Below are 24,060 nucleotides of genomic sequence, written 5' to 3' on the forward strand. Positions count from 1 at the left end.
TTATTTAGAACATTTTTCATGTTCTTTAGATTTGATCCTCAATAATTCTCAAGGAAAATATTTTGAAAGATGATTTTCTAGAACACTGTCTAGGGCAAGAGGTAGACTGGAAAAAATACTTGTGAATTATCGGCCTTAACAGCAGCAGTGCTTTTCCCACAGTGAAAGGGCAGACTGGAGGGGAAGCAGAGAGGAGCTCAACAAGGTTTAACATACATGGGCACACAGAGGATGATTGCAAATGGAAGCTGCTGAGAGACCCTCCATTTCTCTGTTTATTTGTAGGGGGTGAATCCACTGTCAATTCTGTGGCGATGCGCATTGTCATGGGAAGCTGGTGGCTCTTCACCCTCATTGTGTGCTCTTCCTACACAGCGAATTTAGCAGCATTTCTCACAGTATCAAGGATGGATAATCCCATAAGGTAAGAGCCTCTTCTTAACACGAAGCTGGAAACCTGGATTTCACAGGAAAGTATTATCCATTTCAGTGCTCATTCTTGCAAGAAGGAGATAACTCTCTAATAAAATACTCTGCTTATTTGCAGTAGCTGTTTTTCTCTCCTCTCCCCCTCTTCACCTTCACTCCAACAGCCCTCAAGCAGTTCTGATGGAGGGGACAATGGCACTTTAGTTCTGTATTTTTCCAGAAGAGAGATCTCTCATGTCCTGCTGGTTGTTTGGTTGCGTGTGTGTGTGTAACTTGAGGGTTTTTTCCTGAAAATTTAAAGGTCAAAGCTTTTCTTTTTTTTTTTTTCTCACAAAATGTGGACAAAATTTCCACCTTCCCGCTGGTGTGAAGTACTGGGAGAGCCATTGAAATTTCACACTCAGTGCTGACAAGGTTAGAGCCTGATATATCATGTTTGATGTGGTAGTGATGGAGTGGAGCAGTAGCAGTGCAGCACAGACTCTTCTAGAAAGTGCTGAGCCAAGGATTTCAGGTGTTATAGGGTGGCACAGTTAAGCTGCTGCTCTTATTTGGGATTGCATTGGGAAGACTGGCACTAAATGTTTGTGTTCTCTTCCTGAAACGGAATTGTCACTGAGGTGAGGCTGGCACTTGTGGTTTCTGCACAGAAGAACATAAGTCCATTTCTTCTAAACATGAGTTCAACAGAATTTCCAATTTTTAGCTTGCCAATGTTCATTTGTGGAGAATGTAACGCTTTGTGTGAATATATCATCATCAATACCATCATCATCATTATACCAGGCCAAAACCTTAACTGGCTTTGGTTTTAAATTCACTTTCTGTTAGTTTGGCCATAATAAATGGGTCCTAACAGGAACACAAATAAGTACTCCAAGTTATTTCTGGAAATACCATGAGTAACTATGTAGAATAAAACTATCCATGTATGATGCCTGGATGTACTGAAAAGAAGGCTAAGCTCAGTGAATAAATTGCTCTTGAAAAGCAAGAAACAAATAGCTATCCAGAAAGCTTGATTAATGATATTCTTAAAAATGTCTGAAGGTTCTATTTCTTTCACTGCAGAAGAAATTTTCTGTTTGGTCTAATCAGTACTTTCCAAAACTCAGCAAAGTTCAGAGGAGGACAAAAGTTGCAGTGTAATTACATGAAGAATCTCTGAATAAAAGGAGGTTTAAGAGCAGAACTATGGATTTTTAGAGGAGGCCTTTGAGTATGAGCTGTTACAACATTTACAAGGGATTTTAAATCACCTTCTTATTAAAATGAAAGGACATTGCTAAGAATCTTGAGGAGATAAGTTTTTTGGGTAAAGGACCTGCTCAGAATTGTTTCACAAGTATTGAACTCAGGCACCCTTCTACTGCTAGAGATGGCAACTGGAGAATAGTAATTAAATGTCTTTCTATACCTAATGATAGCTGCCGCTTCCCAGGTCCCTTTATCACATCCCCTAATACAAGCTGAGGATGTAGAAGTAAGAAAACATCAGCAGTGTATTTCAGGTGCCAGAACGTAAATGCCAAAAGAAATTTAAGTTTCTAGAAGCTTAGCTGCCTGTGTTCCACCTACTTAGCTGTAGAGGCAAGGATCTCTAGTGGGTATTGTCAGCCACAGTGTGGATAGTTCGTATTGCCTGATGTCAAAAGTGGTCCTGGATGCTGTGGTTTAGGTTCCCAAATCATTCCTGAAGTGCCTTGGTGATAGGAGGTGGGGTAAAGAAATAGTTTCTCTGGAAACTTGTGTTGAACCTTCATCCATCTCTGAGCTATGATTTTCATGTCCCCACTCTTTAGGCAAAACAGCTTATAAAATAATTTTTCAGATTTAAAACAAGTATTTTTTCTCTGAAAGTAAGAAAAGTAAAATACTGCCTTTCATGAATTAATCGTGGCCTTGTGCCTCAGCTCCCCATTCTAGCTGGCTTCACATCATATGATGTGCAGTGAATGTTTTTGCCTAACTCTGCCACTCAGCTTGCCTGCATTCTCTCTTTCATGAACCCAGAAAGGAACACTTATGTGAAATCAATTTTTCCCACCCAAAGAGCCACAATGAGCTAGAGCTGAATATTTGCTCACCAGCTGAGAGCTACCAAATCTATCTGTGTACACTTCCATTGTTAAGAGAAAACAACCCCCATCCTTTCAGTAAATGTCTGCTGTTATCTCTCCCTCCATAGAGAAGTCCTCTGGTGTTCAGTGCTGCTGCCTCCAAATTGCCAGCAGGAGAGAAATAAGTATTATGATGCTGCAGTAGCTGCAGCATAGTTAAGATTTTCATTACAAGACTGATTTTCTTCTCAAGCCCTCTCTAAAATGCCTAATAGAAATTGTTTCAGTATCAAATTTGGCATGTGTGGTCTGTGACTAGTGAAATAGAAGTATGTTTGATTGAATAACTAGGTGTCAATCAACCCAGTGATCACTGCCTCCACAATTTCACTGCAAAACAAGTGTGTCATAGAAATCATAAACAATATTTATTAGAAGGGGCTTGGTGAGACGTTCACTGAAGCGAAGTTGAACTGTTGGAAGGCAGACTTTTAGAATTATCGTGTCAGATGAAAGCCTGCTGATAAGGGAATACTGGTTTTTTGGTTTTTATATCTGACATTGGCAAGTCTCACAAGGCTATTCCACCCTGCTGTGAGTTTCAGAGGCTTCCTGTGGCTCACAGAAAGGTGAAATATCCAGTGTAGGAGGAATGGCAGAAAGCAACTTTGATCTGCCACCTGTATTTGTTTCCTGACAGTTACTTTGTAAATCCCAAACAGGATTTTTTGTCCAGGTGTCTAGATCCCAAGTAAGAGACATGCCTAACTTGGAAAGAAAAATTATTCTTCTCCTTAGATTTTCTCAAAACATCAAGGGCTTCATCTCAAGCGTGCTAACAAGAAGAGGCACTGCCTTTCTGGTCTGGAATGACAGCACGCGCTTCCTTGTTCCTCATGTGTCCTGTGTGCCCATCATTCATCCTGGTGTCACGTGGTGGTGGGGTGGGTCCAAACGTGGAGTTTGAGACCCACATGACAACCTCTATCCCCTCAGGAGCTCAAAGTTGACAGGAAATTTGGTGTACCTTCCTTGGATGCCCTCAATTTTTCAGTAGCTAGTGGTTGGTGCTTCTGCTCCCCATTGATCTTTCAATGCTGCTTCTTAATCCATTTGTTCAAATTACCTCCTCATCTTCTCTGTGCCCCACCTTCCAACCAGGGAACAAAGGCAATGTCGTGGTTATCTCAGGATTTCTGTGTGTATGGACATCCACAGACAAGGCAGTGACACATCAAGCAGATTTCCTGACCCCTTAGGGGCAGAGGAGAGATATGTTATCTAGTTCAGTATGAAAAAGGGAAGGCAACTACTGGTGGCAACTATTTTGGAGCTCAGGTTAGGAAAATATGATTCATGTTCTAACTTTGTAAATAATCTATTCTCAATTTTTGTTTTTAATAAGAAATCTAGGTAATGTTTAGAACCTACCTGTACTAATCCTTGACAAACTTGTTTAAGTTTAAACTCAAATGATTTGTATTTACTATTCTAATATTTGCCTGCAGAACTGTGTGCAGCTGAGGAGTCTTCTAATGGGTCAGTCGACCAAGTAAAGCAGAATTATTACATGCAAGTTTGTTCTTTCTTTTGTCTTATTACATTTTCAAACAGCTTTTGGATCTGCTGTCTGACCTTCCATTTGTAATTATGAGTTTAATTAGCAGTGACTTACATTCCAGCTTCATTTCTTGTTAACAAGCAGACTACATGCAGTTCAATAGCTGCACAGATATTCTGAAATTCAGGTTTAGGAGAGCTTGTCTGACAAGAGGCTAAGAATCATGCAAGAAAAATAGGACATGAAAAAGGTATTCTATTTTCAAATGCAAAAGAGTTTAAATTTTTTATCAAATTGATCCTTAAATTTGTACATGCTATGGATGCCTTGAGAGGCATCTGTACTATATGCATTCATGAACTGCATACAAATGCATAATTTCTCTGCTTTAAGATCTCAGCTGTTGTTTCATGGTTTCAGATTTACTTTTCCGTATTTTAATTCCCCTATTTCTTGTGTTTTGATGACAGCTGAAGACTTAGAGCAGCTTAGTTGGGGTGATAGGCCGGCACTAGGAAGACTTGGGTGCAAATTCTATTTCGTCCATAAGCTTTGTTTGATCTTGGCAAGCTTAGCCTCCTCCCTGTCTTGGTTCTCTTTCTGTATAACACAGTAGTAATATTTTCTTAAATGGCATATTGTCGGTTTAGCTGTTTTAAAGAAGATGGCCATAAATGACCATATTATTGTAGCACTACAGGTATCAAAAAAAGATATATTTTCTGGGTTGCATACAAAGCAGAAGCAATCTCAAAATATTTTATAATAAAATGAGAAAAGTACTTGGAAGATGCCAGCCGGAGGAAAATGAACAAACATTTCATCCACTGTAGTTAACTGGATTTGATAGGGTTGGTGGCAAGAACCTCACCAGAATCCCTCTGTATTCACAGCAAGTTTGTCTTGAAATTCTTCATGTTTGAGAACAGCCTTTCTCTTGTTAATATCAGATGTGTCTTTTTAAATATTCCATTGGATTTTCTTTTGTTATGTTTAATTTGTACTGTGTTTTGCCATGTCTGTACAGCACCTCAGGCATGTTGGCAGGAGGTATGTAGGAATGAGCGTGATAAAAAATAATTATTGTGATTATCATTAAAGGCCTGTGAGCAAAAGCTTCAATCATTAAATAACTAGATTAAGTCCTTCCATAAAAACAAAGGCTAAAAAAGTGTATAAGAAAGATGCAAGAACTCAAAACTTATTTTCCTTTCCAGAACATTCCCTCTCTGGAGCACAGGAGTGAAATTTCCTGGGAAAAGCTTTGTGCAGCAGGGCTGCAGTGCTCAGGGGCAGAGCTTGCCAGCATTTGCCTTCAGGCTGTGCACAGGACAAGGCACTGGGCTGCTGCCAGTGCTCCAGCTCCCATTGTTTGTCTTTTCATTTCACTCCTATTGATGGTGCTGCCCAGTGGGTGCTGCCTGGAAAGCCACAGAGTCTGGAGCCTTTTGAAAAGCTTTCTGAATGTTGGCATATGCCACTCAAACATGGTTTAAAATGGATCCAAATTACTCCTCTAATTGAACAAGCAGGCAAGCATCTAAGTGCAAATATTTCCCAGGGACATTTTTCTGAGAAAAATGAGAATGCACAGCTGAAAATCAAGCTTGCATTCCATCTCTCCCAGCTGCCATTAAAAAAGTGGTGTAGATTGGAGATCAATGGCAAACCAAGAGATTTGTGATTCCACACCTCTCCAGCTTGATTTTTGAGAGACCTATATCATAGCATCTCTTCATTTGTTCTGGTTACTGAGAAGTTCTGTGACTGAGGTGGGTTGAGGCATTAAAATTCAGATGCATGCATAGTTTAGAGAAGAAAATGGTTTGGATATAACATTAGCAAAATCTACCATCTGTGCAGGTAATAAAATCTTTATTATTTTTTTTTCTTTTGCTTTGAAAGGAGAAAAATCTTGCAAGAGTAGCAGCCCTCAGGACAGCCCATCAGAATGAGCAAGGATTGGTTTAAATCTGATATTTGGTACTCCTTGGCTCGGACAGAGTCACCTTTTGGGTCAGATTGTCTCACATAAATATAGGTTATTCCCTGCTGTCCACAGAGGAGCTGTTTGCTTTCTGCATGCATTCAATCCCACTGGCCCCTGACTTCACCTTCCTTGTTGTAGGATGAGGTTTCTTTTTATTACATGGATAGCACCTATGACTTATTTTGTCAGGTTGTATTTTCTGTGTTACTCCTAAGGGATAAACAATACATAACACAGTAATAGAAGATTTTTGCTCAATAGGATACTTAGATTTCTATTATTTTTTCTCTAAAGAAGCTGATTTAATGTCTTATATGAACTGATAATAGCATCTAATGTAGCAGGATATTAAAAAAGCAAAATAATTATTACTATAGCAAATCAAACAGAAAGGGCCTTAAAGCTTCAGACAACTCCTAACAGCTCAATCCATCATCTCTAAAGACAAAAACAGAGGAAGAAGAAAAACTCCATAGAGAATTCTCTTTTGGAAATAATTCTGTGTCTCAGCCATTAAAGAGGTTGGCCAGTGGGGGGATTTTTCCACGTTTTCAGGCAGATATCTTAATGACATTGTGAAGTGAAGCAGCTGCCTGCAAACCAAACCAAACCAAAAACCCTGTAAAATTATGTGTATTTTGTATAATTTATCTGTACTGGTCAGAGCCATCAGTGTAAGAGTGGGCCCTTTTATAAAAGCCATGCAGGTTCTGTTAGAGGGTAATATAGTAAATATTACTGCATGGCTTTCCAAATTGCCAGAAGGTCTCTCTGAGAGCATTCCTGAAGCCAGAACAAATAAATTGTATTCACAAAACTACCAATAGTTAGTAAACACTTAATCACAGTAAGTTGATTCCTGCAAAACCATGAGATTAAATTGAAGGTCACTGTTCTCACTTATAAAAAGGAGAAGTTGTACCTGTTTTTTTTATTTACTGTCACTTCAGACCGGGAATGCATAGGCTTCCAACTCTGCTAATCTCTTGAAATATTTTGAGAACTGCTTCATTTGTTCATGTAAAAAACCTGTCTTCTCACCTTGCACAATTCCTCACCAACATTCCCATATGATCAGTGGTTCTGTCATGTTTGTGCCATGATTGTTCAGTGTTAGATTTTCTCACCCATCTAACAGCAAAGGTAATTTTCCCATCTTCTGCTTGCTCTGGACACTGGAACTTCAGTCAGGGGCTGACACAAGTAGTTTTCTGCAGTGACAAATCATGCAAACTAAATTTATTGGTGCTGTGAGGAGGATTTATGTTTGCTTCTTGATTCTTTTTATCTTGTGCATTTGCACAATTCCCATACATTTATAGTATGTATGGTTAGCTAGTCCAATGGCTGCACTACTCTTTAAAATTTAAAGAGAATGGTTTTGGTTTTCTAGGTCCTGAAAGAGCTCTTGCAGAAGCTCTTGCAGTTTCTTATAATTTCTTTAATATTTCCTTATGTTATGGTAGTTTGTATATGTGTCTTTGATATGGTATCTTTCAGGAATTGCCAGCCCTTCTGTATCCTTTATCCTTTAAAGCAATACCCCAAGAGATTTTCTTCTCTAGTTCTTGATGTTTGTTGAGTCTGATCTTTTGAAATGTAGTATTTTTACATTGTTAATCTTGTTTGGGTTTTTCTTCTGCCTCAGGATATTAAATTCCAACATCTTGCAAATACTTTTAATCTGGATGCTTTTCTCTTTGACATTTCTATTTAAATCTATCAGATCTAAAATAGCCACTCCCCTCATAAATGAGACCATGATAGAAGAGCATTCATTCTCACACCAGACACTCTTAGCACCTTCACTGATGTACAGGATGATATTTCATCTACTGAGAAAAAAAGTTATTCCAATACATTCTAAAATATTTATCGACCGTCTTGCCATGAAGGGGAAATCTGTAAACTTGCCATTTAAAGAAAGGATTTAAAAATTGAGTATCTTTATAAAGAGATTTAGAAACTATTCCTGATGATATAAAAACAAACCCAAACCAAACAAACCCACAAACCAAACAAAAAAAAAAAAAAAACAACCTAAAACCCCAGCAAAACATTTTTAATCAATGCAGGTCATGGTTGTTTAGGGGAGAAAGGAACTTATTTTCCTTGGGAAGTAAGATACTACTGTTTATTACCATGAGTGCTAGATTCTCAGTTCTTACTTTGCAAAATATTTTCTGGAGAGAAAAAAACTTTTTTGGAATAGTACTGTGTTGCTAAGAGAAGGGTTGCATGTTTTGCATGTTTTCTTTCCATTTCCTGGACTCATCTGCCTTGCTGAGCAATGTTCTCTTCTTCTGCACGTGTGCTTCTTTGTAGTATAGTACAGGAGTGTTTCCAGACTCATCTGGAGATGAGGGAGAGAATGGCGCTGCCTCAGAAAAGCTGTTTTGATACAGCTGACAAAGTTTGTTGCTTTAAAAGAAATGTAATCACAGGCATTGAAGTTGTTTGCCTTCTAAACCATTAAAACCAGCCTGAGAGAATGCGCCACTGATTTAATTTAATTGATTTATGAATAGTCATGTCTATCTAGAAAATAGAAAACCATCAGTCAGAATGGGGTGGATGTTAAACACTGTGTTTCTTACATATGGCAATAATGCAATTTCCAAGCTCATATTTCAAGGTATGTAATTAGGCTGCCCAATAAACTAATTAATCTCAATATAATGAGCAGCCAGTTGGTTTTGATGTGCTTTTTTGGTGCTTTCTAATATGAGGTTCAGTATTCAGAGAGACATGTGTTCAGGGTGAGGAGAAGGAGAGGACAAAGGGTGAGGTCTCTCTTCCTGGTTGCCTTCCTGTACATCAGGATGAGATGGGGAGTGCACCATACACTGTGTGCTCAGTCTGGGTCCTCTGAGAAACAGGCATGTGGGCCTGCAGACTTTGAAATATGCATATGTAGTGCATGCACTTTAGACATTCAATAATAACTGATGAATGCTATATGTGCTTTCGGTATTAATAAAGAGCCCTATGTTTTGATTTCCCAGGAGTATGCAGCACATGCTCTAGCAATCAAGGTACCTCTTCAGAGTCCCTCTGTTTTCTTCTCTTCCTTCTGTCAACAGTGATAGCTTCTGCTCTGCTCCCTGTGGTAAGGGGAGGGTGTGAAGCTGTTTTCCAGCATCACATTGTACCTTTGGCAGATCGGAATTCATCCAGCCCCTCCACCCTAGCTATGAGAATGCTGACATGCAGGACTCCTGATAAATCAAAACTCAATAAAGAGTTGTATAGGGCCTTGCTCCACACTGGGATTTCATAGACTTTAATGATATCCTAACAGTCATTGTACAAAGTACCACTAACCCCAAGTAAAGGCTTCATAAGCCAGCACCAAGAAGCCAAGCTTATCTGTTGCCCACTCAATTTAATTAAAAAGCTGCTCTTTGTCATCTGAGCACAAAACAGAACAGCAGCATTATCAGTACTTAGAACAGAAATGGAAAAGGAAGAAAGCAATTTCTTCCCTCTTGATCTTAATCATTAATCTTCATTAGGATTTTTAGCTTCTGAATGCGAGCTGTAGAGGACATCAGCATAGCAAACAATTTAAAGTGCATCTGCATTTGTAATAGGTAGTTTGTTATTTTCATTATAGGTAAAAGCATGTGTCAGTTGCCAGATGTGTTTGATTCAGACAATATGATTTTCATGCCGACTTTATGATATGTTTGATTTAGGTGAAGTGACTAAAATCTGCTGTTGGGACCGAGGTGCTGTTGAACACCAGCTGCATTTTTTATTTTAATTAATAATTTAAGGAGTAGAATACCTTGCTTTAATTAACATGTTAACCCTTTGAGCTACTCAAAGAAGGCCATAATGGCAAAGTGATTTACAAGTAAAGCAATGAAATACTCAAAGGAAGTCCAAACAGGAGTATTTTTTCCTCCAAACATGCTCTTGACATGTTTTTACCTTTTCTTTGCATTTTTATTTCCTTCTCGCTGTTGGATGGAATATGGAGCGTGGATCAAGGATCTAGGATTACCCAGATTTTTTAGCAGGACTGATTATTCTGGATTTGCAGGGTGAACAGCAACTGCTTGTAGCTGCTCTGAATCCCCTTTCAGACTTTAAACTGAATCTGCCAATGTTGCACAGATGTGCTGTTGTGCCAAATCTTTCCTTGATCTGTTCTGAAAATCTGCCCAGTCATGTAGCAGTTTAAATGTGGATCTGAGCATACAAATTAAAGCTCCAGACTTTGAAATCCTGGGCCTGCATCTTAAGAGAAACTCCAATGTGTTAGATGCTCTGAGTGTCTCTTTGTCAGTCTGATACTTTTCATTGTTAGATTGCAAACATGGTGGGCAAACTGGGGAACATCTCAAGGTTATTAAGTTTTTAAAAATATGGAAAAATGGTGTAGTGAAGAAGGTTCTGTAAACAGCCCTTGTAAAGGTAAAGGAAAGACTGCCCTCTGACTTCACTCCCTTAGTTAGACATCAGATGAATTCATATGCAAGCATAAATCCTCAGCTGTGAGAAACTTCCTCCAGGGATCACAAACTATGGGGCCCCAGTGGACCCAGCTTTGAGATGCAAATGCTCAGAAACTAATTTCCATTGTTATCACTATTAGTGCAATAGTTTGTTACAGAATTTTGTGGTTTTGAAAACATTTCAAGCAAGACAATCATAACTTCTACTGTAAGGACCATAATGGTTTTTTTTACAATGTCCTAACAATTCAGAAAACACGGGACATCCAAAAAGAAAAGTAAATTATAAATAAGTTAATGAAAAAAAATCAGCAATCTAAGTAATATGCTTTCATTGCCTGGAGGAGGTTTGGAGAGGAGAGGGTTGGAAGTATGGTTAGAAACACTGGACTGGCAATCAGGAGATGTTTAGCTTATTTCTATCTGTTTAACAGATTTCTTTATGTGCAGTGCTGGAGCAGAGCCAGCATCAGCTCTAGGCAAAATGGACTTTTAGGATCCCGTGACAAGTCAAGTCACACTCACACAGATCACTGCAGATGATTGGAGTAGTTGAGGTGATCCTGAGGGCATAATTTAGAAATAGCAATGGATAGGAATACCCAGAGGTATAATTTTGTTTACAGAAGAACCTGTTTTACTGATTATGATGAGAATCCAATTTGATTTTTGGATCCAAATTTGAGTGTTATAGCCAGAAATAGTGTTAAAATTTTGAAAATTGGCCTGTTTCCTAAATAAACTGCTGGGAGACACTAAGAACTTCTGTGAGCAATGGGACACAGACTACTTTTAGGTGTTTTGTCCTGCATCGTCCACACTTGACTTCAGTTAAAGTGCTGCAGATTGTTCTGAGATTGGTAAAGCAAAAGTGGAAGTTCAAGTGCTGGTAATAGAATGTATTTCTGCTGCATCTCAGACTCTTAGAAAGTTCACATAGCCTTCAAATGTTTTACCAATACAATGTGTGTAGCTAGTAATTAATTGCTACTAAAATCATAAACATGACAGTGTATCATTTGTTAGTGGCTTGACTGTCTTTGCATTTCAATGGGTTTACATTCTCTTTGTTCCCTTCTTTTCAAACTTGATCATGCAGTAGCTCTGCAGGAATAGAGCCCCAGTGAAACACTCAATCTGCAGGGAAGACAGTGCTATGTCAGGATTTAAGAAAACAGTTTAGTTCACTTGTCTTTCCCTTTGCATGTAGGAACAGAGGCTTCTGAAAGTCATTGGAAAGCAATTAAATCAGTTTGGAGGCTGTATGAGTTGAGTACTTGTTGTGCTTTGTGTATGTATTATTTGGCTATTTTGTTTTTCATTTTTCTTACTCTTTGTATTTTTGTCTCCAGTCCTGGGACCCTTGAGCATGTGCTTTTTGTGCATGACTGGTGTCACTGATCTCAGCAGTACTGCTCTATCTATTGATTCTGCTAGGAAGCCTACAAAAGAAGTTTCTTTAAGGGCAGTACAAGGGCTCCTGATGCTGCACTGGGTGGATGACAGAACTGTTGCCATCACACATGGCATGCAGGATGTGTAGCAAACCCCTTCCTCCTGGGGCAGAAATAAAGCTGGCTTTAGCATCCTCTCCCTAGAGCTGAATGTTACATTTTGCTTTTGGTTGCACCTAATTTAGGGCAGTAAGTCCCAATCCAATCAGAATCTCAGAGATAGCACCACACTGGCAGCAGTGACCATTATAAGCATGAAAAAAGCTGCTGCAGTGCCATTACCTGCTGAGGAGTTCAATCACTATTTGTTTTAACTATAGGAAGAGTAGGGGGTTGACATGGCAACATGTTCTGTGACACATGTCAATTGATTGGTTTTGCCACTGGAGGAAAGTCCCTGCTTCTTTGAAATGCTGTGTAGCAGCTGCTCCTGCCCCACTGGTGGGGACAAGAGCAGACATGGCCCTGACTGTCTGCACTTTGTCTCCTGCTGTGGTTTGGAAAGGTTCAGTCCTGGTGTGAAGGGCTGTAACTCCACTGATTCTGTGTAGTTTAATCTATCAATACTAACAGATCCCCTTGTAAAGGCTTTTTCTGTTGAGGCTTTTGTTTAGAGTGGATGGTATTTTTCCTGAAGATCATATAAAATGAATTTTATATGAATTATAAAGCAATATATATTTGCTGGTGATGGAACTTGACCCAGAAAAGTATAACCTAAGCATGCAAGTACTGCTGCTGATCTCTACTGGACTACCTCTGTTGCTAAAGTTAAACTTTTGCTTAGAGTATTTGATGAAGAAACCTGTTGCTCTGCACATCATCACTGCACTGAGACAGAATTAAGAGCATTTAAAGTGACTTGCAGTGAAATGGAACAATGCAGAATTTGATCACATCACTATAGAGAAGCTGACAATTTAAGGATTGATTTAAAAGCTCAGTTTAATTATTCATCATTTCAAAGAAAATCCGAGATACCCAAAAGAAAATCATGGACCCAGTTCTTTTGAAGTCTAAGGTTATAAGAAGTGGAGATAAACTTGTTTTCATTTTAATTCTCTGTACTAAATGTATGGCCATTCTAAGAATAACTTGAACAGTTTTATTGGCCCCACTAAGATTAATCTTTAAAGTAGCCCATCTTTTAGTTTTTTGTATGTCCAGTTTAACACACACTAATAACATTCTAATGTTTTCCTGGAAGAAACATTGAAACTCTACCAAATTATGTCATAATGCTTGGTTTTGGTGGTTTTTTTTAAATATATTTACTTTTTAGACTTGGAGGTGCTAAAGATAGGTCAATTCTAATGTTACCTCATTGTTCAGCCCTTTCTTGCACAGCTGAAGGCTCATGAAATACCAGTTGCACTAGTGTTTAGAGTCACTCACTGCTATTCTCTCCCATTTTAAGTGGGCTTGTGCTTTTTTGTCTTGCATTTAGCAGCACAGTGAAGCTCTTCATACAAGTCTCTGAGTCAATGAGACTATCATCCCCTAGTGGTACTTTATATCCATAGCAGAGGGAATTTTTTGGTTTTTTTTTTTTTTCAGCTCTTCAACCAGTTAAACTGTTCAACTTTGGTAGACCAGCTCTAGAGAATGTCTTTTTGTGAAAGTTTGAACTCAGTTTCTGATGTCTGAAGCAAAGCTTTACCTTACTCACTCATAAATTTTATTTAAAATGGGAGTTCCAAAGATTGTTCATTTGTGAACAATGGATGGAGGCTCAAATCCTTTGTCCTGCAGATTCATAAATCAATATAAGAATTAATCAGGACTCAGATCAGGACTGAGGTTCTGAATGGTAAGATCTTCTCATGTAGAGCACCTGTAGCTCATTATCTGTACCACTGCAGTACCTTTTCAACCTTGATTCAGCTTTGCAGACTCTTTTCTCTTGGGGGACAGCTAGAAATGACAATCTGATCTGGCGATGCTTGCTTGGCTTCCAAGTTCATCTCTCTGTGGGTGGATTGATGTGATAACAACAAACACCATTTTCATATTTGTCCTCATTGACTCTGAAAATTCTGCCTTGGAGGGAGGAGTTCTCAGCAATTTTAGGTCTCAAAATTCTGCACTTTTCTGCAGTTCGCAGTAGGCAGAATTCTCTTTCAACTCATTGCTTTCAACTGGGTATAACTTTATCCAATAAATCTCCTTTCAGGTAGGATTTTTTGTTCTAGGTTTCAGCTCATAGGTGTTTCTTAGGCTTACAATGCTGGTATAAGCTTGTCAAATCAGTTTAGATACATCTGTTTTTACTTTGAAGTTTACTGGGTTTACTGTTTTCCCAGTGCATAAAGCACATATGTCCCTCTCACATAATTGTGTAGAGGAAACAGTTCTTGTTAGGAACTGCACTTATATTTAATTCTGCAGATGTAATGAATTCTTAACTTTTGGGGAAAAAAGTTTAAAAGAAAATAAATTAGCCTCGAGGCATTTAAAGATAGAAATTTAGGACTTGTACTATACATTTTATGTATGCATTTTTAAGACTTCATTTAGGCAGAGCAGCTTAAAAAGTCTCATCATCTCTGGTGCACTTTATCTTTATGGCAGCCATCACCTAGAATATTATGCTGCATTGAGCAAAAATCTCAGGGTCACTACAAAAAAAAATCCTTTTTTTTTTTTTTTGAAATGACAGGAACATGTTTTTCTTTTGAAAAATACTTTGATCACATCTGATGATCCAGGTGCCTGGAGCTCAGTTAATTGATCAGCAATTACCTCAAAGCACCTGGTGTCAAGTTTAGTCTGTCACTTATTATTCATCCAGAAGTCTTGGACATAGAGCAGCAACAGAGTAAAATAAACCAATACTGGCAGCATATTTTTAGCCTGTGTATCTAGAGCTCCACAAGGCTTTTACAAGTAAGAAAACATCTCCAAAAAGTGTATCTTAACCAGTATTTTTGTTCTGGCAATTAGTTCTAGTGATTTAATCATAAATGCTAATACTGCTATTGCCTGTCTGTGTCTTCTGCAGCATTTGTTTTGTGCCAATAAGTTTCTAACACACGAAACAAGCAGAGACCCAGTCTTCAGTTGATTCTGCATGAAATAATTGTAATTCCACTGGGAACACATATCAGTTGTTGTGTTCATCTGGCATGCATAAATATGGGCATTAAATATTTTGGCTGGTAACACAGGTTTAAAAGACAACATTTTTCTTTAGATTGACTGCAGATACATTTACTTAAATCAATTGGTTTACGTGTACTTGTCAATTATAGCAATCACACAGTGGATGTATTTATGTACAAATTGAAGTTGTGCTCCTGTAACAGTAAGTGAAGGACATTGGCTTCTTCTGCTTTACTGGCTTTATCTTTAATCACACTTACAAAGAGCCTTTAATGGCTTGTGAGATCCAATAACTGAGGTGGTAAGGTTAATGAGGCATCTTGTTATGCTGCACATTTTTGTTGCAAATAATTTTGTATATTAAATGCATGAAATCTTTGCCATAGGAAAGTGAGACAAGAATTTGAGTGGCTAAAGGAGATGGGGCCAGCTGACAGCTGGTTGCACAAATAAAGCTTAAGAACATTGACAGCAGCTGCCTTTAGAGAATGACACAACTGTAAGGTACAGCCAGCATCTGAAAAGTAGCAGTGAGTGATTTTGTCTGGCAAAAGCTAATTTGAGGGATTTAAAATAATAGTTTTTAAAACCTACCCTTGGGATTATCATACTTCACCCTGTAAAAAGTAGGAGATAATTCATCTCCATCCAGTATTGTTTATGTATGTGTCCATGCCCACCATGCTGAAATCTTTCGACCACTTCTCTAGCCATGGATGTGCTGAGCATCACCTCCACTTTCAGTGCAGAAAGACAGCAGAGATATTTTTTATACAGAGTAAGAACTGCAGGGACCATTCCCTGTTAGGATAATTTCTGAGATAGAATTTTTGGCCAAGTGGTCCAAAACATCAAATATTGCACTGCAAGAAATCCTTAGGACACACAGCACTCCACATTTTCTGTTCCAAAGAAATGCTGCCAGCTAAAGGGGTTACCTTACTCCCACAGCCAAGCCAACACTGTGCTTCCCTCCCTGCCACCTGTATGCTTGTCTGTTTATTGCAAGCACTTGATTTAAACCCCAGATTTGCTCTCTCTGCCCTGTGATGCTTAGAGAATTGAACAAACTGTGCTGCTCATAAAGCAACATGTACTGTGCTTTTGTGCAGTACTGATTGTCAATAAAATGTAATTTAGCTAAAATAAAAATACTGATTGTCAATAAAGTGCAATTTAGCTAAAACAAAATGCACATTTCTGAGTAAAAGCTTCCATGACAATAAATGAAAACAGAAAATACTGATAATATTCAAATTGCAAGTTTAATTGTTTTTTAACTATCCAAACCCTCATGTTCAAACTTTCAAACAGAGTAGTGGTTTCAGGAGTAGGCATTTGTAAAGTTGTTACCAGCTGACACCTGTGTTAAAGTATATTAGTTAAACATATTTCTGCTACTGTGCTTCTACCAAACATGCTTTCCTACACACACCAAAATCTCTGCACCAAATCTGGTGGGAAAGGGTTGCCACAGAAGACCTTCTTGTGTATATTGAGTAATATGTGTACCTTTTTTTGCCCTGTAGGCAGAAATGTGTCTTTTATAGCCAAGTCATCCATTCCTGGAGCTTAAGCAATTCCCTGGGATATTATGAAACTTACTTTAAAAAATAAAGGCATAACTTAAATGCAGCATGTAATCTTGTAGATTAAGACTGGAGGAAAAACAGTTCCATAGAATGTACAGGAAACATTTAGGGGAACAGAACAGACCTTTCAGGATCATTAAAGAAAGAAAGAAAATCTGAACAAATTCTCCCATTTTTCATTAGTATTTTGAATTTCCAACAACCTCCGGGATGGTTTTTTTTTTTTTTTTTTGTACTTTATCAATTGCCATATACAGAGCTAGGGAAATAACAGGAGTATTGGGGTTTGGTGGAACTCCTAGAGTTAGCCCAAATCCACAAGTGTGCAATGTATATAGAGAGAAGCTGTTCACACAGTCTTAAAGCTGCTTAACAGCTTAAAATGATAAAAAGTCCTTAACACAATTTAAGAACTTAAACCACTTAAACTGTTTGAAGCAGCTTGTGAGTTCGAAGAGTTTGGGGCAGGGGCTGTGCTGAGAGGCAGCCCCTGGAGCTGCAGCCTGGGGACAGGGGTCCCAGAGAAGGGCACCTGGTGCACCTAAACCTGGGAGGCCTGGGGGTGATGTGGGGGAGAAGAGGGAAGAGCTCTCTGTGTATTTACATTGTGTGTATGCCCAGATTGCTTTGCTTTAAATAGTGTAGCAGGGAATCTTACAGGCATGTGAGGTGTCAGCAGTGGCATCTCCTCAGTTAAACAGGGAAGAGGGTGGCAGAAAAATATTGTCTGTGACAAGTCTTCAGCTGTGGAAAACAGCTTTGGCTCATGGACCAAGGGCAGGCTCCTTAGGAGCACTGTGAAGAAATCTACACAAGCTGCAAGCCAAAGTGTTCTGCTTTTGTGGCTCCAGGAGCTGGAGGTTTGGGGAGGATGGCCCTTCAGGTCTATTGATCAGGAAGTTTTTGTTTCTGGAAGATTTTTTTTGGGAAACAGAAATGAGGTGAGGCAGGGAGAGTTGCTTTAGTTTAATTGATGTCAAACAATGTTAGTTGATTATATCAGAAGCATGTTATTAATATGTGAAACCACACATTTATAAAGCATTTTAAAGAAAAGAAAACATTATTTATGAGCTTCAGTTTGGTCTCTGCTGGTGTGTGTGGTCATCAGTGGTTGAATGTGTGTTTGTATGCTTAGATGGTGGCACAGCACAGAGGTGATACTTGAGGGCAGAGGAAGAAGGCACAGGAATGGGAATGAACCTCTGGAAGAGGAAAAAAAAAACCAGCCAGGATCCTGCTTCTGATGGCAGTGATGTCACTTCAATGTTTTGAAACTTGGGCTGGTTTTCATTGATGCAGGCAGTGATTTACACCTTTCAGTGCAGAAAAGGCTGCAAAACAGGAGAGAATTACATTCTGTACAATTTGAAAATAAATTGTGCATTCACAGCCACTCGGGGTGAGGTCCATTTACACTTCCAGAGTTGTATATGATGAGTAAATGAAAGTTTGGCCTCTGTGTGAATGAAAAATGCCTGTTTTACCAGAGGCTGTGAAAAGAGAGAGTGAGGGAGACTTAGTGGAAATTGGAAGCAAGATTTTATTTGTTTGTTTAACACAGTCATATTGATTTGGAGTGAGATGGAGCATTGGTATAACTGCAAACTAATTCTACTGAATTCTGCAAGGTATTTCTGTGAAGTTGATGGGGCTGGAAGTTTATATTTATAATCTGAGTTTTTCCTGTGATAAGGTAAGTCTTTATCACATTATATTCTTGTGCAGTCTTGGTGGCATATTTAACATGAATGTTATCTCTCAAAAAAAAAGTCTTCACTGGGGTGAAAAAGAGCTTGTGCATAGTTAAAATCATATGAGCTCAGTACAATTAAATAATTAATTGGCTTTCCTTTATGGTAAGGAATGAAATATGGAAATGTTATTTGGTGAGGGTGCTTTCTGATGGTGACAGACATTGAAAGAAACCATTTAATTAATGAAATCTTGCTAATGTACTACATAATACTAATTTCTCAATATCGCTTCAATTTCAGAACATTTCAGGATCTGTCCAAACAAATGGATATATCTTATGGCACAGTCAGGGACTCAGCAGTGTATGAATACTTTAAAGCAAAAGGGACCAACCCTTTGGAGCAGGATAACACATTTGCTGAACTGTGGAGGACTATCAGTAAGAATAATGGGGCAGATAATTGTGTATCAAACCCTTCTGAAGGCATCAGGAAGGTAAGACTGGATCACAGGGGTTTTCATTTAATTACTGTATCAATGCTGTTTCTATGGAGTTGTGTTAAGTCACAGGAAAGAAATTACAGTCATTTAAACCCCCCCCACCAAATTCCTATATAAAGGTCCTTTTAGTACCTTGATGGCAGATAAGAATCATGTTTTGGTGTCATGTTTTGTTCTGAATTTAAGTACTTTAACTCTGCCTAAGTTTTCAGTATGTAAGTCCATTGCATCTGGTCATAAGGTTTATTTACTTTGTGTGAACTTTGATAATGCCCTTTTGGATGTAATTCTTTACATCATGCAGTACTGACTCCTGTCCTTTGCTCATTTGAGTTTGTTTTCTTTTTTCCGAGTTCATGATTGGAAACATGAGTAAGAATTAAGGGATCCACAGAAAGCATGCTCATTTCTCTTGAAACAGAAATTTAATGCAAGATTTTTCTTTGTTTATTCCAGACTTTGAAATATGCATTCACATGACACTGTGTTTTACCAAAATGTTATTTCTCTCAGATAAAGCTACACATTTTGTTGTGGAACAGAGAATTAATGTGGGATTCAAGGACTGATGTATAACAGCTTAAGATGGTGCATCTTTGTTCTAAGTCCTGTGATAATGAGTATTGGCCATTACAAATGCCCACTCTCTCTCATAGCCTGCCTCTCCCCTCTGCTCCCCATCTTGAATCTCAACAAAACCAGGCAGCACCTTACATCAAACACATGTCCAGAACATTACACAGAAAGGATGCATGCTGAAAGCCTTGATGTGCTGCTCCTTTAATGAATAGTGTCCTCTTCATCTGTCTATTGATTTTTTCCCTAAAACAAGTTAACAGTTTTTATTACCACAGTGAATGTTTGATCAGAGATACTCTTGTCAGTGAAACAGTGATTTACTAGTTCTTTATTCTTTTGTACATGGGGCATGATAAAATGGTTTTGGCTTACGTTTCCTTTTTATTTTTTGAATTTTTTTAAACCTCTTCTGAACAGTCAGAGGGACAGTATCCAAATTCTCCTGTTTTTACAGTGCCATGAAGAGGGTGAACACAAGTAATGCAAGCCATCCCATTTCCCAGCTAAACTCCTTTAGCCAAAGAGTTCCAGTTCTTTGCTCAACTTTTGGACAAAATCTTTATGCAGACACTTCTTGTCTTAGCACACAAGTATTCAGTCAAAATTTGGGTACACCCTGCCCATTCCTCAGATGAGCTTCCCCAAAGCCCTCTGCCCTCAGCTCCAAAATCCTCTCTTCCTTGGGGATGAGGTAGAGCTCTGGCAATAGGAAAGTCTGCAGTGGTTGTTGTTTTTTTTTTTTTCCTTAATCTTCTCAGCATTTTATGAAAATGAGCCCTCTTTTGATATGTTTTGGTAGCATTTAGAGGAGAAATAGAGACATTAAATACTTTTCTAGCATTTAAGCCAATAATAAAACAGTTTAACTTAGAAAAATATTCAGTATTTTACTTTTCTTTTTCCTAACATTCTTATGGCAGTGGATGCTCTTTATCCATGAAATTGTAAATACTCTTATTCTGTAAGCCTAGTGCATGCTGCCATTTATGATAGCTACATTTGCTAAGCCAGAAATGTAACTGTAGATTGGCAGGCAGTTGAGAATACCAATTATATTGTCTGCATGGAGCTGGCAGCTCCATCCTATCTGTGCGATAATAACTTTTCATACTAAGTTTGATTTCAGTGTTGTAGGGTGATTTTTATATAACTAGATCAGCTCATTCAATTAATGTCAACAACTAAATTTTACTTCAGTCCCCAAAGATGACCGAGGCCGCTATTTGATTAGACACCTACATAAATTGGCTTTAATATTTAATAACATTGTCAACTAAACTATTGTGTTTATAGTTTAAGTGTCACTCTTCCTAGCTCATTGAACTCTCTGAATAAACAGACAAGTTTTCTATGTCAAGTATTATGGCTAGAAATTCTGGGGTTTTTTGTAAAGGAGAATTGATGTCAGCCAAGGAAATGAGTTTCCATCCATAAACACATACTGCCGTATGAAAGAGATGTAAATGTGCCTTACAAATGTGTTTCATAGGAAATGGGAGCTCTAAATCTCTCTAGCATAAAAAGATTCATAAAACATTTTTCTGAATGAGGATTGCCTGACACAATGCAAAAAAAGAAAAAAATCACTACTATTCTTTCTTCCCTCCTTCTCCTTTCCATTTTCTTCAGACAGTATCACAGTTCAGCTGCAGTTACAAACAAAGCCATGCCACTTCAGTGCAAAACAGGGAGTGCTGGTTATTTGTGCCACAGACAGGTATTTCAAGTGTTTGTTCCTATCCCATTTATCTTTCTCCATTTCAGGGAGATTTTCCTACTCCCTTTGACTGTCTGAAAACAAAGGGATGGCAGTGGGGCAAAGTCATGTGAGCTTTCATGGTGTTTGGTTGCCATGGCAGAGATGTCTCTTCAGACACAGCAGAGTCTCCCTGCAGCCACAGTGACCATCTCCCATGGGCAAGGCACAGCTTTTGCAGCACTGGGGGAGCCAAGAAAAGGCAGGAATGCACTTCACTGTCACATAAGTGACAGCAGGACTCCTGAGAGCCGAGGGTGGTGGGGAGAAGGTTGCTTTTGCTGTATTCCCAAGGTAGTTGAAAGTGATCATTGAAGATGGAAAGCTTCCTCCTATTTAGCAGTACCTCTGCACAGCACAGGAACACAAACCAGACAAACCACCAGTCCATACAAAATGTTGTTTTGAGCTCTCTGGGGCTATCACAGATGAGGATTGACTAATGCTGTCACAGGAAAGTTTCTACAGCCAGGAGCTCAGTGAACTCTTTGCTTCACATCTACTGGCAATCTGGGTAATTATTGATTGCACTAACGTACTGTGGATCTTATTTCCTTTGGGAGCACCCATTTTTGCTTTAAAAGAATGAAGTAATATCATTCCCATGTGATCCTGCATCTGCTATATATACAGATAGGAGAATTAAACTCATTATTGCATTTTATAACGCCCTGCTTTGGTTGAGATAGTTGGTTCCCCTGTCCAATTAATTTAGTGCCAAAATTCCTCTGAATTGTTTCTTTTCTTCCTGTGTATCACTTTTGATGAAAAGCGATCAAAACCAAGTAGAGCACAAAATGAAAATGCGTCATTGATTTAGGCAATGGCACAGTAAGAGTTTTTTCCTTTTCTTTTTTGCTTCCTTAATGATCACTGAGCATTAAATCAGAGTGATCTTCTTCTCTCTTCATTCTAATTTTGAGAGTAGAAGAAGCTTAAAAGTTCATTTAGTATGATTTTTTAAAAACTACTTTGTCCACAATGAATTTTATATTGTGAATTGTGATTGCTCTCATAGAGCTTCATAAATTTCTCCATTTCTTGACCCATCAGCCTTTGAAGCAAAAGCAAATGCTTCCTTAAACCTGAATCTATTGAATCCTGTAGTGGTTCCTTAATTATCTTAATGCTTGAAACATTTCAGCAGGATCAAATGGCATGTTTTTTCTTTTTATTAGAATTATGTTGCTTCTCTTAAAGCACTTTTTTATAGATAATAAATGTTACCCAACCATCTTTTTGAACTACTCCACTAATGCCAATGTAAAGGTCACTTTTTGATATTTCTGTGGTATCAGCCACGTAATGGGATCAGCTACACTGATACTCTGTTCTGGCAGTAAATTAATGATGAATTTTGCATTATTCTGGCACTTCTGTCTTAAGTATGATAGCTTCTTCAAAAGTTTCAGAAAAATCACAGATATATCAGCGATTACTCTGGAATCAATCTTTTATCATGTTTTTATTATTTCTTAGCATGCTTTCTTTGAAACAACATTGTTTAATCATCAGTAAGCCAGGACCCTTTGAACAATATTCCTCTATCTCCATCCACACTGAAGAGTGACATTATGGTGTTGTTTACTGCTTTCCTGGAGTATTATTTTCTTTGTGGCCCTTGTCTTGTCTAGGAAGCCATCTTCTTTGGCCTTTTAATTTTTTTAGGATTGTGAAGAATAAATATATATTTTTTAGTATAAGTTTTGCCCAGGGGGTTCTTTTTTCTTAAATCTGTTTTCTTAAATCTCTTAAAGCAAGGATAAATCTGGTGTCCTTGGTGTAAGCCAAAGTAGTTGTTCTACCTGGGTGGAATTGTTGCTCTACCTGAGTGCTGCTTTGGCTGACTTTCTGATAAAAAGGTTTCTTAAAGTTTAACCAAAGGATTTTTAGTTTGTTGTGAAGCATGTCTGTATGCTGAGAGTCACAGTAAGGCCATAGGAAAGGAGCAAAATATGAAGTACAATGAGAAGACTGAAGTATAAATTTGAGCTCATTATTCTGTTTTTATTTCAATCATTTTTTTCATTCAAGCTATCTCACCTATTCTCAGCTGGCATTTGCATAGGCCCTTTTGCACACATGAAGACATGGACTCTTTCATTAAAAAAAAAGAAAAGAAAAAAGTTTAAACTACATTTAAAATCTGAGGTTGATTTTTCATTGAAAATAAATGTCAATTTGATTTTATTTGGCTTTTACTGCTTGTCTCGTGAAGGTATATAAAAAGTCAGCCTACTTCAAACACACATGTATGTGTGCACTTATGTATTGTGTGCATATGTTTTTCAAAGTTTGACAGCTTTTCCTGAAATTGAACAAATGATACTGCTTAGCTGTCACAACAGATATTAACAGGGAAGTGAAGGATGCCGAATTTAGACAGCAACTAAACATTTGTTGTAAGAAAACTTTCCACACAATGAACACACTAATACTATGAGGTCTTCACTCTTCGGGGAAGAAAATTTCACAAGTGGAAGAAGTTTGGAAAGAACTAAGTCTTCCCTTAGGAAAAAGGGATCTCTGGAGATTCTGGTTTTGGCAATCAGAGAGGGAGGGGACACAGCCTTGCACCTAGGATTTCTGGGAGTTGAGACATATACACAACCAAGAGTTCAAAAGTCAGATTCCTGATTATGCTAAAATGATCAGGCTGTCAGAGAAACAATGCTCTACAGATGTGATGACATTGGATAGGCTGATTTATGTCATTAAAAATATGTGAAATAGGTGTGAAGAGTTCTGGCAGACTTGGTTTATTGACCATTTGCAGTTGCAGGATGTGATTTAGGATAGCAGCACTACAAACACAAGAGAAGTAGACCTTTACAAAAGATCTGCTGTACAGCACTGAAAGTCAGTGTACAAAGCC

The 24,060-nt window shown here is 38.2% G+C and overlaps 1 protein-coding gene across 1 annotated transcript in view; it reads left to right on the plus strand.

Moving 5' to 3' along the window:
* GRID1 (glutamate ionotropic receptor delta type subunit 1) overlaps positions 1 to 24,060 on the plus strand; it is a 485,602-nt gene that overhangs the window by 435,831 nt on the left and 25,711 nt on the right. The window contains exons 12-13 of the mRNA XM_066554224.1: positions 286 to 424; positions 18,649 to 18,844. Coding sequence (XP_066410321.1) covers positions 286 to 424; positions 18,649 to 18,844 — 335 coding nt within the window. The remainder of the gene's footprint in view (positions 1 to 285; positions 425 to 18,648; positions 18,845 to 24,060) is intronic.

This window comes from Molothrus aeneus, chromosome 8 (genome assembly GCF_037042795.1).
Source record: "Molothrus aeneus isolate 106 chromosome 8, BPBGC_Maene_1.0, whole genome shotgun sequence".
NCBI classification, from domain to species: domain Eukaryota; kingdom Metazoa; phylum Chordata; class Aves; order Passeriformes; family Icteridae; genus Molothrus; species Molothrus aeneus.